Source organism: Pteropus vampyrus, unplaced genomic scaffold (genome assembly GCF_000151845.1).
Source record: "Pteropus vampyrus isolate Shadow unplaced genomic scaffold, Pvam_2.0 Scaffold101, whole genome shotgun sequence".
Classification (NCBI taxonomy): Eukaryota; Metazoa; Chordata; class Mammalia; order Chiroptera; family Pteropodidae; genus Pteropus; species Pteropus vampyrus.
Genome location: NW_011888882.1, coordinates 558127 through 574620, shown reverse-complemented (window position 1 = coordinate 574620; position 16494 = coordinate 558127). Strand labels below are relative to the sequence as shown.

Here is a 16494-nt window from a genome sequence, read left to right as displayed (position 1 = left end):
GTGTGTGTGTGTGTGTGTGTGTGTGTGTGTGTGTGTGGCTTCAATATGTAAAATAATACTGGATATTTAGATATCACACATAAGTGGCAGAGGATTAATATCTATGTGTGCTGTGTAATATGGTAGCCCCTATCCACACATGGCTATTAATTACGTAACATTCAATTTGTCTCACATTAGTTACATTTCAAGTGCTTAATAGCCAAATGTGGCTAGTGACTATTGTCAGTCAGATATAGGACATTTTCATCATCACAGAAAGTTCTATAGGACAGCACTGTTTTAGAATATGTAAAGTATTCAAACAATAAAGAGACAACTCAATAGAAATATAGCAAAGCATATGAATAGGCAATTCACACAATATGAAAAGGAGTGACTCATAAATAGTGTTGGTGTTCATAGCTCCCATTCTGATTGACCAGGTTCTATAACATATGGTCAATATATATTTTGAATACCATTTCTGCCATAAATATATGCAAAGTACTCGATCTAAACTTTTAATCAGGGAAACACAAGTTAAAGCCATAATGAGTAATTATTTCACTATTATTGGAATAATAGTGAAATAATTAATTGAAACACTTTTAATTGAAACAATTAAAAGTCTGAAAGTATAGTGTTGTTAGGAATATGGAGGAAAGAAATTCTCATAAATGGTAGGAAGGACAATAACTAGTAAAGTTGAAGGTGCATACACCTTATAACTGCATTCTTGTGAAACCACACTGTGCACAAGGATGTTTGTATGCAGGTGTTCATAATAGTATTGTTTATAATCTCAGAATATTGAAATATGATATAATGGGAAATACATTTATGATATAATGGGAAAATACATTTTTATATATTTATACAAGGAAATGCTATACTTCTTTAGGAAAGAGTGAACGATGGCTATAAGAACTAAATTAGATTCATCTCAAAAACCTAAAGTTGAATGAAAAGCTCATTGAATTTAGAAGGATACATACTGTATGGTACAATTTTTAAAGCAATAGTATTTATTGTTTAAGGATATTTATATATGAAGTAAATTTTTAGAGGTTTGAATAGGAATGATATGAAGCAAACCCAGAACATTATTTCTTGTGAGGAAGGAAGAGAATGAGATTAGGAAGAGCTACAGAAGCTGCTGTAGTATTTCAAATGTCAAATGTCTTAATCAGGATGGTGAGTACATATGTGTTTATTACTTTTTATCTATACTTTAAAAAAAGTTTTAAATAGTTAATAATATAAATCAAACAAAACCAACAACAACAAAAAAAGCAAAATAAAAAGGAAAGAGGATGGTAAGAGTAATTATCAGTCAGTAGTATAAATTTTGATTATTTAAAATTTTTATTCATAAATATAGTGGTTCAAATTTTATTTCTTTTTAACTAGCTAAAGTACTGAGTTGCCGTAATTTCTTAGGGAAAAAGTCCCTTGATTTCAAACATTTCAACCAGGAAGTTTCCCTGATAGCTTGAGTTTCCTTCTCCTTAACATCAACCATTCATGGCCAGTTTAACAACTTTGTACCAAGATAAATAACAAATCCCCTCTTCATGGTATATGCTTTTCAAATATTTGTAGACTGTTATCATGCTCTCTTTTAGTCATCACTTAGCCAAACTGTGCAGCTTAACTCCTTTAATCTTTCCTCATAAATCAGACCCTCTTGCCTTCTAATCATATTGTTTCTTTTCTGTAGGTCCCTTCTTATTTTCTTTTGGAAATAAGATTTTTAATAGTTTACCCATGAGTACTGAAGTCATCAGTTGATCAAAAAAAAAAAAAAGGAAAAGAAAAAGAAAAACCAGACCTCTGTAACTGGCACCTCCTTTAGTGCAATTAAAATGGCAAACATGTTAGTGGAATCAAAATGATTATGTTTTATTTTTTAATTTCCAGTTTATCAATCCCTCCTTTTTTGTATATGTTACATGTTCTGGACAGATATTATCATTTGATTTATACCAACTTTGTACACACTTGTTAACATAGCCAAATTGAATTTTTCCTTGGGCACTTTTTCCTCCTGTTGTGTTTCACATGTATCGCTAGTTTCTATTATACAAAACTATTATTTATCAACATGAGAGCTTTAAATAGGTATTAAAATAAAAGACATATTTTATTCCTTAATATGTACTTCCTGAGCACGCTAATATTTTTATTAGGAAATATATTATTTGTAACACATGCACACATACATACAATTAAAAAAATAATCATTAGATAAAAAACGAAGATCTATCTCATAGCTTAAAAGAGAGAAGTCCTCTGTGTGCCCTCAGCCCAATCACTTTCCTCTCTGCTTACCAAAAGTTTTTGCTCTCCAGAATTAGGTGTTAATCACTCCTTCGGTTTTCCTTAAAGCTTATCACTTATGAACGAATACCTAAACATTGTGGTGATGACTGTACAACAATATGAATATACTTAATACCACTGAACTGTATACTTAAAAATAATTAAGGTAGTAAATTTTATGTATTGTTTATTATTGCTCAGTTTATCATCACCAATATATTGTTTTTTACTCGTCCTACATAAAAATGGATTCATTTTTTTCTGTGATTTTCTGGTTTCACTCAATGTTAGGTTTTGTGATTCATCAAAGTTAACACATGTAGTTCTAGTACCATTTGTACTGCTGTGTAGTACTACATTATGTAAAAATGTCCTATCACAATACATTTATTCATTCCATTGTTGGTGGAAGTTTTTCTTTTTTCTTGGAAAACAATATTGCTATAAACATTCTTCAAATGCACACATTCAGTAGTGGAATTCTAGGTCTTAGAATATGCTTATGTTCAACTTTACTAGTTAAGGTCAAGTGTTATCCAAAATGGTTATATCAACTTATGTCTCTTCAGCTGTGTGTGAGCATTCCTTGTGCTTCACATTCTCATCAACGCTTGACATTGAATTACATTTTAGTTTTGCCAATCTAATGGGTCTAAAATGCTATGGTTCTCATTTGAAAATTGTTTTTGATAACTACATCAAAAAAAAGAAGCTTGATTTTTTTTTTTTGGGATTTTTATTGGTTAATTCTCTTCTATGAAATATTTGTTCTGATCACATAATTTTTCTATTTCAAAAATTTGATTCTTAAGAATTCCTTATGATCCTTAGAGAATTCTTAAGAATATATATTCTGGATACTGATGTCCTTGGTGGCATGACTCAGTATTCTATAGTGTTTTTTGATGAAGATAATTTAAAAATTTTATGGTTACTGTTTTTTGTATGTTGTTTGTCAAAATCTGTATATATTCCAGATCACAAATATATTTTCCTACATATACTTCTAGGAATATAAAGTTGCTCTTAACATTTAAATACTTATTTCATCCATAACTGATTTTTTCAATTTTTTTGTGTTAAAATGCACATAACATAAAATTTACTATCTTTATCATTTTTAAGTATACAGTTCAGTGGCATTAAGTGTATTCATATTGTTACACAACTATTACCATCATCTATCTCCAGAACTCTTTTTATGTAGCAAAACTGAAACTCTGTACTCATTCAACAATAACTCTCCAACTCCCTTTTCCCCAGCCCTGAAAACCACCATTCTATCTTTTGTCTCTGTGATTGTGACTACTCTAGTTACCTCATATGTAGAAACACAGTTTTTGTCTTTTTGTGACTGGCTTATTTTACTTAGCACAATGTCCTTAAGGTTCATCCATGTTGTAGCATGTCACAATTTTCTTACTTTTTAAGGCTGGATAACATTTTATTATATGTACATACTCTATTTTACTTATCCATTCATCTGTCAGTGGACATCTGAGTTGCTTTCATGGTTTAGGTGTTGTGAATAATGCTGGTATGAACATGGGTATACAAGTATACCTTTGAAGACTGCTTTCAATTTTTTTGGATGTGTATCTGGAAGAGGAATTATAAATGGTAATTGTATCACATACTGATCCTATTTTTAATTGTTTGAGGAACTGCTATACTGTTTAACACAGCTGCTATATCATTTTACATTCCCATCAACACTGCACAAGAGTTTCAATTTCCGCACATCCTCACTAACACTTATTCTGGGTTTTTTTTTTTTTTTTAAATTCTAGCTGTCTTAATGGGTATGAAGTATTATCTCATTGTGGTTTTGATTTGCATTTCCCTAGTTATTAGTAATGTTGAATATTTTTTCATGTACTTATTGTCTATTGATGTATCTTTGGAGAAATGTCTATTTTCTTTGCTCATTTTGGAATAGGGTTTTTTGTTGTTGTTGAGTTTTAGGAATTCTCTATATATTCTGGATGTTAATTTCTTATCAAATATGATTTGTAACTATCTTCTCCCATTCCATGGATTGCTTTTTCACTCCGTCAATAGTGTCTTTTGATGCACTAAAGTTTTAAATTTTTATGAAGTCAAATTTGTCAATTTTGCTTTTGTTGCTTGTGCCTTTGGTGTCATACTCAAGTCATTGCCAAAGCCAATGTTGTGAAGCTTTTGCCCTATGTTTTCTTGTAAGAGTTTCTAGTTTTAGCTCTTTGAGTAATTTGGTTAATTTTTGTATGTGGTACTAAATAAAGGTCCTGCTTCAACCTTTTGCTTGTGGATATCCAGTTTTTCTAGCAACATTTGTTGAATGCTCTTTTCCCATTTAATACCCTTGGTGAAATTTATTTAACCATTTATGTGTAGGTTTATTTCCAAGCTCTCTGTTCTATTTCATTGATCTATTTGTTTGTCTTTATGCCACTACCACTATGCTGTTGTAATAAGTTTTGAAATCAGAAAGTGTGATGCCTTCAATATTTTTATTCTTTTTAAAGATTGTTTTTGCTATATTAGGCCCCTTGAGTTTCCTTATGAATTATAGAATGAATTTTTCTATCTGCAAAATATCATTGAGATATTGATAGGGATCGCATTGAATCTGTGGGTCACTTTGAATAGTAATGGCATCTTGACATTATTAAGTGAACATGGGATATTGTTTAGTTTTCTGTGTTTTCTTTAATTTTGTTTTGCAGTGTTTTATTGTTTTCAGTTTACAAGTCTTTCGCCTTATTGGTTAAGGACGTCCAAGAATGGACATCTTTGCCTTTTATTCCTAAGTACTTTATTCTTCTTGATATAATTATAAATGGAATTGTTTTCTTAATTTCATTTTTGGGTTGTTCATTGTTACTGTAAAGATGTACAACTGATTTTTATGCATCGGTTTTATATCCTAAAACTTTGCTGGACTTCTTCATTAGTTCTAATAGTTTTATTTGTGGAATCTTTAACATTTTCTGTATATAGAAACATCATTTATGAACAGAGAAAATTCTACTTCTTTTTTCCCAATTTGGATGTCTTTTATTTCCTTTCTTGCATAATTGGTCTGGTTATGACTTCTAGTACTATGTTGAATAGAACTGGGAATAATAGACATCTTTGCCTTTTTACTAATCTTAGCAGAAAATCGGTCTTTCACCACTGAATATGAGTTAGCAGTAGGTATTTCATATATGGCCTTTTTTTGTTGTGGTAGTTTCCTTCTATTCTTCATTTGTTAAGTGTTTTTCTCATGTCTGGTTGTTCTATCCAGTACTGACATCTCCAATTGTTATTTTAGAATTATTTCTTTTTTAAATTCTGTCAATTTTTGCTTCATTCATTTTGCTTGTTATTAGGAGTATAAGTGGTTTAATTGTTATATCTTCTTTCTATATTAAACATTTTATGTATGTTGTTTCATAAGATCTTGTAATTTAAAGTCTATTTTATCTGATATTAGTGTAGCCACCCCTGTTTTCTTTAGATTACTGTTCGAATGGAGTATCTTTTTTCATTCTTTCCCTTTCAAGCTATTTGTGTCTTTGTATCTAAAGTGAGTTTCTCGTAGACAGCATACAATAACATCCTTTTTTGGTCCTTTCTGCCAATGTTTTCTTTTTTTGATTGTAAGAATTAATTCATTTATATTTAAAGTAATTACCAAAAAGAAGTGACTTCTGTCATTTTGCTATTTGCTTTCTGTATGCCTTATAGAATAGTTCCCCTAGTTTCCTACATTACTGTCTTCATTCATGTTTAGTTGATTTTTGTAGTGAAATATTTTAATTCTCTTATTATTTGCTGTGATGTGTATTATATAACTCTTTTCTTTTTGGTTACCATGGGATTACATTTAACATCCTCAAGTTATAACATAATTTGAATTTATATCAGCTTAATTTCAATAATATACAAAATTCTGTTCCTTTATAGCTCTGTCTCCTTCTTTCAGTTATTGATATCACAAAATTACATCTTTATAAATTGTGTTCAAAAATATACACTAATAGTTGTTTTTTTTAAATAATGCATTAGTCTTTTAAATTATGTGGAAAACAGAACATGAACATGGAGTTATAAACCAAAGTTACAATAATACTAGCTTTTATACTAATAATTGTTTTTAAAAAATATGTTAGTCTCTTAAATTATGTAAAAACAAATTGGAATTATATCTTTTGTTGTAATAGTAGCTTTTATAAATTCACATGTATTTACCTTTATGAGAGCTTTATTCATATGATTTCAAGTTATTGTCTAGTGTCCTTTCATTTCAACCTGCAGGACTCCCTTTAGCATTTTTTTGAAGGATAAATCAAGCAGTAAAATTTTGTTTATCTTTTGTTCAATAAGAATTTTGTTGACAGTTTTTTTCTTTTAGCACTTGGAACATATCAGTCTTGCCTACAAAGTTTCTGCTGAGAAATTTGCTCCTAATCTTATTGAAGATCCCTTGTATGCAATGAGTTGCTTCTCTTTTTCTGCTTTTAAGAGTTTCTGTCTTTTTAAAGTTTGATTTAATGTGTTTCAGTGGAGATCTCTGAGTTTATCTCACTTGGAGTTTTTTCGAGCTTCTTGGATGGTTATATTCACAGCTTTCATCACACTTAGGAAGTCCAGCCATTATTTCTTCAAATACTCTCTCCGTGTCCACACCTTCTGAAACTCTCACAATGTGTGTGTTGATCTGCTTGATAGTATCCCAAAGATCCCTTAGTTGCTATTTTCCTTTCTTCAATGTTTTCTTCTTTCTGTTCCTCAGACTTGATAATTTCAATGGTCCTTTCTTTAAATTCACTGGTTCTTTCTTCTGCTTACTAAAATATGCCTTTTAATCCCTGTAATAAATTTCTCATTTCAGTTATTGTGCTTTTCAGCTCTGGAATTTCTTTTTGGTTTCTTTTTAGTTTTTTTTTTAATCTCTTTATTGATATTTCCAATTTTTCATACATAGTTTTACTTTCTCCACATCTTCCCTTAGTTCCTTAAACATCTCTAAAACAGCTGTTTTAAAGGTTTTATCTAGCTTGTCTTCCATATGATCTTTGTTGATGATAGTTCCTTTGATTTATTTTTTTTCTTTGAATGAGCTATACTTTCTTGTTTCTTTGTATGCCTGTGACTTTTTGCTCAAAACAACATTGGATCTAATTATGCAGTAACTCTAGAAATCAGATTTTCCCCCTTACCGAGGGTTTACTTCTTGTTTTGTTTTATTTATTGATTTTTATTGTTGTAGGCCCTCTTCATATCAAGATCAGCTTGATGTCTTTTGGGTCTTCTAAGGTCTTTTCTCAGCCTGTCCCTTTTCTTGGGTATGCTTGGTGACTTTCTAATTTCTCCCATAAATGCAGTTGCTTTTGTATGTCCCAGTCTTTAATATCTGGCTTTCAAAAGAAGGGGGAAACATAAAGGGAAGAAAAAGGCACTGCTCCTTTAAATCTGCCATAAGTTACTTTATCCAGGGGCAGGGGAGGGGGAGCTTACAAAAATGGCAGAGCAGGTGCAAAAATGGCTGCAGAAACAACAATCAGTGATCAGAAAACAGATCCCTGATATTTGGAGCATAAGATCCTTATTACTACCCACCCTGGTTCCCACAAGCTGTGAGCAAGCTGCTACTGCAACCTGCTGCAGGGCTGGGGATGGAGGATGGTAGTTGCTACTGAGCTAAGAGTTAAAATTGACCCAAATTAACTGCAGTTTATGCTCCAAGCCTTCACTTGGAAGTCTTTAATAGACTCCAGAGTTCCAAAATAGTTACATCAGAAAGATCATGTCAGTGCAATTGTTACCTTGGTGAGGAAACATGTTCCTGGTACTTCTTATTCCACCATTTATCCAGAATCCTCCTGTAATTGATTGTTTAGTGTGATACAAGATAAGATGCCATTTTTATCCCTGGTAATCTGCAATGAAGTTTTATCATGTATGCATGGGCCATTTCTTGGCAATTTTTTTTCATTCCAGTGTTTTTTCAGCCTATCACTATTCCAGCATTACTCTTTTATTTATTAAAGCTTTATAATACATCTTTATATCTGTTAGGCAAATCTTCTTGCCAAGTTTTCCTCCATAAGAATGTTGTATCTATTCTTGATTTTCTACCCAAGAGAAAAGATATATAAAAAGTATAAACTTTTCTAAAATTAAAATTTAGGTGCATTTTTGTTACATTTATCAAATATTAGCCTATCTTGCCAAACCTTTTCTTTTCTTTAGAATTAAAATCTTTACTTTCTTGCATCTTATTATTTTTTCCCTATTTATTGACAATATCATTCTTTGATGGTATAAAGATAATTAGTGCTCATAAATGAAAAATCCAAAACATTGAAAGACTTTGAAGGATATCTTTAATTATTAAGGTGATTAAATAGAGTGGATTAGGATTAACTGTTCTATTATATCAATTTGTGATAGTTATTTATGTAGTAATTCTTTATTCATTTATTAAAAACTATTTAATTGGAATTATCCTTTCCCTATCCATACTTGAAAATTAAGGCTAACAAGGCTAAAGTCTAAAACTTGATATAGCGATATGCTTTCCCCAAGAGATTCCTGAACTTGGGTGAGAGAAGGTTAGAAAGTTCAGAGTACGAGTTTAGGAATTAGAAGACTTAGACTCTAATCACAATTGCCACTAATTATCTTTGAGACGGAATAAATTAACTTATTATCTCACTTAACTCATAAACGAGGAAGTTTGATTTGGCAATTCTTGATCTTCTCAAGTTAAAATAATTTCACTAGTTCTAAAAGTAGATCTTTCAAAACTTGTGCTGTTAAGAAATGTGAACTAATATCTAAAAGTTGTGAAAACTGAAAAATGTTTAAAACTAAAATCCAAATAAGAAAAATATCCTGACGCTGCAACTGTTTAGAGTTTGGAAACAATAATTCTTTTTACCTGTCTTGTTTATTCAGTTACACAATTTAAATAGTTTACCCACATCTTCTAGTTTCTTATGGCTTTCAGGATAAAGAATAAAATTTTATGGGTTTCTGTTTTATTAGAATTGTAATTTAAAACCATATAATTGATAATAACTATATTTCTTTTCATTTTTCTAAATTATAGGGTGGCTTCACTCGTAAATATTCACTTAGCTCAAAAACTGGAACACTTCTTCCAGAATTCCCCAGTGCTCAACACCTTGTATACCAAGGATGCATTTCTAAAGAAAAGGTATCAATTAAAGCTACTTCTCTATTGACTTTCTGACATGTTGGTTTCATATCTTACTTTGCTAAGAATCTGATGGCACTTGCAGGGAGCAGTCAGAAATCGACATAATCAAACATAATTGACTGATTTATAGGAGCGACAAATGTTTACTAACATAGATTAAACATTTTCCAATTAATTATTTACCATCTCCATGATAGTATGTAATTAGAAGGTGGTAAAATAAACCTTAAAACACTAACAATTATTTTTAATGTAAAACTCAATCCCAAGGAATTAAATACTAGAATGTGTCTATCACATGTAGTTTCTTTAATTATAAGCTTTATGTTTTTGATTAACTCTATTTAATTTTAGTAAATAGTCATCAAGCTCTCTAGGACAGAATTTGTTTCTAGCACTAAGGGGAGATAGCTAGATGAATGCAAAGACTACACTAGGTGATCACAAATGTTATTTTCTATTCTACAATTCTGTGCTCTCTTACATTTGAAATTTTTTAAGTTAAAGAAAAAAATTTTCATAGGATTCAGTTTATAAATATTCCTCAATGTGACTTTTCATTGCTTATGTAATAAAATCTAAGGCTAAATCCTCTATTTCAGAACTTTTAGATTCGCTGGGTTCCTACTAGATGACTAATAACAGAGTTGATGTGTTTTACCATTTCATGTTTATTTCTCCAATCAAAGGTAATTTTCTTATTAAACAGAAAATTGCCATGTTGATTTGATGCATAGCTCCCTACACAATCAACTTTTCCATTGTTTTTATAATGCTATACTGTAATCGTATGTTTGCTATCCTTTCTCCATAAGGCAGTAAGCTTCTTAAAATAAGGACTGCTCCTGTTTTTTTGATTCTTCAGCATTGGGCACAATGTCTGGTACATAACAGGAGCTTAAAAAATGTGTATTGAATGAATGAACAAATGAATGCGTGAACAAACGAAAGCAGTGTTGAGAGGGTGCTCTGGTTAAGCTTTCTCTTCCTTGAAATAGGTTGATACCCTCATAATGATGTACAAAACTCACTGCCAGTGCATCTTGGACAATGCAATTAATGGAAACTTTGAAGAGGTAAGGGTGACAGAGAATGCTTTGTTGACCATGCTATATATACTTTCTTGTCCTGTTCTTTATATGAGTTCAAGAAAAAAACCTTAATGTGCATAATCTTTGCTCTGCAACTAGATCCAGCATTTCTTATTACACTTTTGGCAAGGAATGCCTGATCATCTTCTTCCCCTGCTTGAAAACCCTGTTATCATTGACATTTTCTGTGTTTGTGACTCAATTCTTTATAAGGTAAGTTCTTTGGGATGTCTTCAACATGAACCATATATTTCTTTTAAGAGAGTTCTATCTAACTTTTTGCAATGTATTTTCAAAGAATTTGTTATTTCTGGCTGGAGAAACACCATTAATTTTTTTCTGATGAGAAAACAAGCAGTTTAATAATATATTTTTAATAGTGTATTTTAATATAAATTCATATTTATTAAAACAAAATCAACTTCTGTTTACAGCTAGGAATAATTAATTCTGAATATGATATACTAATACATGAGCACTTAGTTAATTTTTATTAGCTGTTTAAGGTGTTTTCAGATTAAATAACACTTTTGTTCACGATATCAGTGTTTTGGGGGGGAAACAGAATTAAGTGCTCTTACTGGATTAATAACTTAAAAATCTTGGAAATCACTAGCTTTAATGTGTTAATGTCATTTCTGTTCTCAAACCAAAATAGAGTCCCCAAGTGCCTGCAGAAGGATTATGAAGACATCCTGAACTAAGATGAGATGAGATGGTTGGCTTTCTAGCCAAATATTTAGCAGGAAGGAGAAAAGGCCAATTCCTTGACAGACTGTTTCCTAGTTAGAGCAGCAAAAAGGTCAAAGTTGAGGAGAAAACTATATTGAAATCTGAGTACTATCAAGTGTGTTTGTCTACATTAATCTATTAAATTATCATGAGAAAAAACAAAAGCTTTCCTTTTAAAAACACAATCTGAGTTAGCAAGAATATCCAAGCAGGCGCCTTGTTAAGCATTAAGGAAATAAAATTCTTCTTAGTTGCAGGGAAATGAAGCAGAAGCTAGATAGAATCAGTCCAGAAGCAACTTTGCAGGCTAAAAACTGATAGGTGGGCTTGAAACAGAATGGGGAGTCTTTATTTTCATCCTCTGTTCAGCAATCCGTCATCACAGGATAAGAGAATGGAGGAGTAAGTGCACTATATTCTCTATCTTTAGTTCAAGTTTAAGTTAAAAGACAAAGGAGAGCAAGGATTGTCTCATTTTTCTAGGTTGAATAAGAATATCATTATTTAAAGGAAAAAGGTTTAGTTTGCACTAATTGCCTGTAATATTTAAGACTTGAGAGAGTAAGCAGGAAGGGGAAGAATGGTGGCTCCAAGAGTGAGTATAAGAAAAGTACCAGGGCTCATGCACACACACTGACCACTGTCAAGATAAAGCTGTTTGGACTGTTCTTCAGTGATTCCAAGAGATATCCTTAGAACATACTTTTTTTCCCCCCCAAAGTGGTCAATTTCCTTGAGTCCAAGACAAAAATCCCGAGTTTAAGTACATTTAAATAAACCAAATTTCTTTTCTTCACTGAAGACCCATGGAGGCACAGTGAGCACAGTGAAAAGAGCAGTGAAAGATGAGCTGCCAGATCTTCATCCTACCTCTAGAGAGTGGTCAGCTTTTAGTCCATAAAACAGTATATGGTTACCAAGGCCAATCCATTGGTAACACACATACTGGGAATATACATGCTATCTCTTGATTTACGGTCTCATATACAGAATACGTGTGTGTGTTGCTGGTAGGCTAAACAGGCCTTTGTAGATTAGTGTCTACCCACATTTTGAAGTATTTTTTTCCAGAGACCTCTTGATCCTCTTCCCCAGGCTGTCCCACTCAGTTTATTAGCCAGCTTAGTGGATCTGTACCACTCTTAAATTATCTGGTTCCCAACCTCCTTTATTTATCATACTTTTTCCTGAGCAGGGATCAGTTAGCACTACCTAATTTATTCTTTCTACTACTTCTTATCTCACCCATGTTTAGGTCTAGTCTAGCCTTTTCTTTTCAGTACTCTTTCTGTTCTCATAATGATGTTAGTGTCATCTGCTTACCCTAGTAATTGCAGTGTTTTAAAATCTCTTCCTCTCCCTGCCATTTACACACACACACACATACGCACACACACACCCCTCGTACATACATTCATTTTAGAGATAAAAGTATAACTTTCAGAAATGAAATAACATGTTATTCTCTAGAAAGCTAGAAATAAAAGTAATGTACAAATAATGTGTCTTTCTATAGAAATACTAATTAAGTTAACTCTTTTGCTGTGATTAAGGTTCTTACAGACGTACTCATTCCTGCAACAATGCAAGAAATGCCTGAAAGGTAGGTTCGGTCAATAAAATACCATAGTTTCTTAGTATAAGGTTTAATGTTATACATTATATTACAGGAAAATGTTAAGTAGAAATTTATTTACCAAGATTATTTCCTTGTTCCTGTCTCTTTTTTTAGCTGGAAAAGATGCACTTTAATCCTTATATTTGAACCTCATTGAACAAAACTGATGAAACAATCCTGAAATCCTTTTAATTTGAGGGTTTCCCAAGTGAAAAATTAATATTTAAGTGTGGTTGACTTTCAAGATACTGAAAAGTTTTTTAATGGAAAATGGCTAGAGGAAGATAGATGGGGATAATTGATGGAAAATAACCACAATAATAAAAACTATAAGAAAAATTATTTTATCTTTAATATCTTTTTTCTTAATTGCAATATCAGGAGTAGAGTAATGGAATTACCACCTCCTTTTAACAAAGGAATAAGAGCTCAAATAGTTTATCGAAATGATACCTGAAGATTTTTCTCGAAGCCTTTCCCTATTTGAGAACCAATAGAAACTTGGAAAAAGAAAGCCATATTTTTCTTTGAAAATAAAGTGTAATTAAATAACAAAATTTATTTTACTATATTAAGGCACAAATGCATGTGGACATAGTTGGTGCTCAATAAATAAATGCTGATTGATAAATTTTATTTTTGATTTACCTTTTCCTCTAGATTCTTTTATTTGTTTGTATCATGGTTAATATTGGCGTGGCCAACAGTTTCTTTTAAAAATCAGTTTATAGTCTTTAAACATCTAATCTACTTTCTGAATTAGGTACACTTACCACTTCTATGTCACAGCCAGAATGGCATCCAGCCATTGACTAAAAGTAATAATAGTTGACCTTTATTAAATACAATGTGAGCTTTGAGGCTTTGCATAAATTATTTTACTTAGTTCCCACAATAAGCCCAAAGGGGACTGTTTATGTGTTTATCTCTTAAGTATACAAGTAATTCACATTCATTGTAGAAAATGAAAAACCTGCATAAGCTTATTTTAAAAATCACTCCTATCTCACCACATGCTTAATGTCTTGTTATTATATCATAGACTTTTTTCTAGGAATATCTGTAAATATGTAGCAGGTCTTCAAATAATATCCTATTATTCAATGTATTTTGTTACAATGTTGATGAGAAAAACAATTCCCACCTGGGGGCCACTGTGTGGCATTTTCCCGTTCTCCCCAAGTCTGCGTGGGTTTTCTCTGGGTCCTCTGGTTTCCTCCCACATCCTCAAGGTGTGCATGTCTGCATTATCCCAGTCTGACTGAGTGTGTGTGTGTGTGTGTGTGTGTGTGTGTGTGTGTGTATGCACCCTGTTATGGAAGGCGTTCTATCCAGAATGGGTTCCTGCCTTGCACCCTGAGCTGCCAAATTAGGCCCCTGGCCACCTATGACCCTGACCTGGAACAAGCAGGCTGGAGAATAATGACCTTATTTGTTTCTATTAATCTTTCCTAAGTGTATGTATAGCACACATTTATTTCGATATCTAATATTAGAAGTGTTTTGAGTCTTTATTTAGAAGCTTGTGATGTTTTTGTGACCAGAAATATGCTGTAGGAACTTAGCTCTTTACATCAGTCTATGGTAAAATTAGTTTCGCTATACGTCGTTTCACTTAGCCTCCATTTCCAAAAACTTGTTGACTACCTTAAATGAGGACCTGCTGTACACATTTAAAAAAAATGGAACCATAGTATACATACAATGGCAATATATTGTGGAAATCTTTCCTTATCAACAAATATAGATCAATATTTTCCTTTTAAATGGTTGCATAGATTTCTAACATCTGAAAAACACTATATTTAACCAATTCTTTATCATTGAACAATTGGAATTTTTAAAACACAACTCATCAGACTATTCCAAAGGAGCTATTATGAGCCCAAATTTATAAATGAGGAATCTAGGAGCATAAAGAAGTTAATTTATTTGTTTATTGTTATTTATTTATTTATTTGTTAAATTGGAGTCAGCTGATTAGTAAGAAGCAGAGCCTATATTTTATTCAAAGTCTATTTAACTCCAAACTGCCTACTCTTTTTCCTGTATCACGTCTCTGTCCTCAACATATGCTCCACCCCAAATATATTTAAATCTGTTTTGTTGCAATATAATAGGTAGATTGCTGACTGATTTTTAAATTTTTATGTGTTCTCATGTATAAACACAACCAAAATTTGTGAAAAAGAGTCCTCTAATTAGTACATTTTTAATCATTTGCACCACAGTTATATTTGGATTATAAGAATATATTATTAGAAACTAATATTAAATATCTGAAATGAGGATATGGTACCAATGTGATGGGCTCTCAAGAAGCCAAGATATGTAAAATCAAGTGCACACTTACATTTACTCAGAAATATTTTATAGAAAATGATTGAATCACGAGTTACTATTGATAATAAAGTATTTATTGAGCACTCTGCACAATAGGCTTTAACCTAAGCACTTTCCATGAATTATTTCATATAATCCTCAGAATAATCTTGTGACATGGATACTATTCTTATTCCTATTTAACAGATGAGGAAACTGGAGCTTGAGGAGAATATTTTGACCAAGATGGTAAATAGCAGGCCAAGCTGACTTCAAAAATCATGTTGTTAGAATCATAGAAAAATTGTATACCTCCATTACACTACATTTATTTAATGAGTTTTGAACAACTTGGCATTTAACACATAGGTGTTTTTTTTTTTTTTTTTTTTGTAGCTTATTAGCAGACATAAGAAATTTTGCTAAAAATTGGGAACAGTGGGTTGTTTCATCCTTGGAAAACTTGCCGGAAGCTCTGACTGACAAGAAAATACCCATTGTGCGAAGATTTGTATCTTCTCTGAAACGACAAACATCGTTCTTACATCTTGCTCAGGTATGTTAGTAAGATGAGGATATTTGAGTCACCAACTCAAAAAGATAATCTTATAGCAAAGAATGATGAACTTTCAGAGATTGGAGATGAAGCAGACAACAATTACATGCAATGTGAGATCCTAGAGTAAATGCTAGAGCAGAGGAAGGACGTTAGTGGAAAAATGATGAAATTAGAATTATTTTTATAGTTTCCTTAACAGTATCATACCAAGGTTAATTTCCTAATTTGGATAATATATAATGGTTATGTAAGCTGATAACATTAGGAGAAGCTGGATAGAAAGTATATGTAAATGCAGTTGGCCCTTCATATCCGCAGGTTCCGCATCCCCTGCACTCTACACTAATTTTGCACCTTTTTTATAAATTTAAAATTATTTCAAAATAAAAGTAAAAATAAAATTCTGAATGCAATGTAAAATGTAAAACTCTTATTTGCCACATGAATCCAATTATAAAATTAAGTTTATAAGGAATGAGCCCATGTGATATTGGATACTATGAAACCCACAAAACCAACACATTTTAAAACTACCTTCTAATTGGTTCTCTTAAATTGGGAAGAAAAAAGTAATTCTTAAGTTAGAAATATGTGTTTGTAGATTGTTAAAGTATACTTTCCTTCCCCTCAAATGATTATTTGCTTTATGACAGTTTCTAGCTCTCTCAATTTT

General features: G+C 31.7%; 1 protein-coding gene across 1 annotated transcript in view; it reads left to right on the top strand.

Annotated features, from left to right (window-relative positions):
• Positions 1 to 16494, top strand: part of RFX6 (regulatory factor X6) — a 54543-nt gene that overhangs the window by 24564 nt on the left and 13485 nt on the right. The window contains exons 6-10 of the mRNA XM_011364763.1: positions 9389 to 9496; positions 10498 to 10575; positions 10690 to 10803; positions 12876 to 12925; positions 15659 to 15818. Of these exons, the coding sequence (XP_011363065.1) occupies positions 9389 to 9496; positions 10498 to 10575; positions 10690 to 10803; positions 12876 to 12925; positions 15659 to 15818 (510 nt within the window). The remainder of the gene's footprint in view (positions 1 to 9388; positions 9497 to 10497; positions 10576 to 10689; positions 10804 to 12875; positions 12926 to 15658; positions 15819 to 16494) is intronic.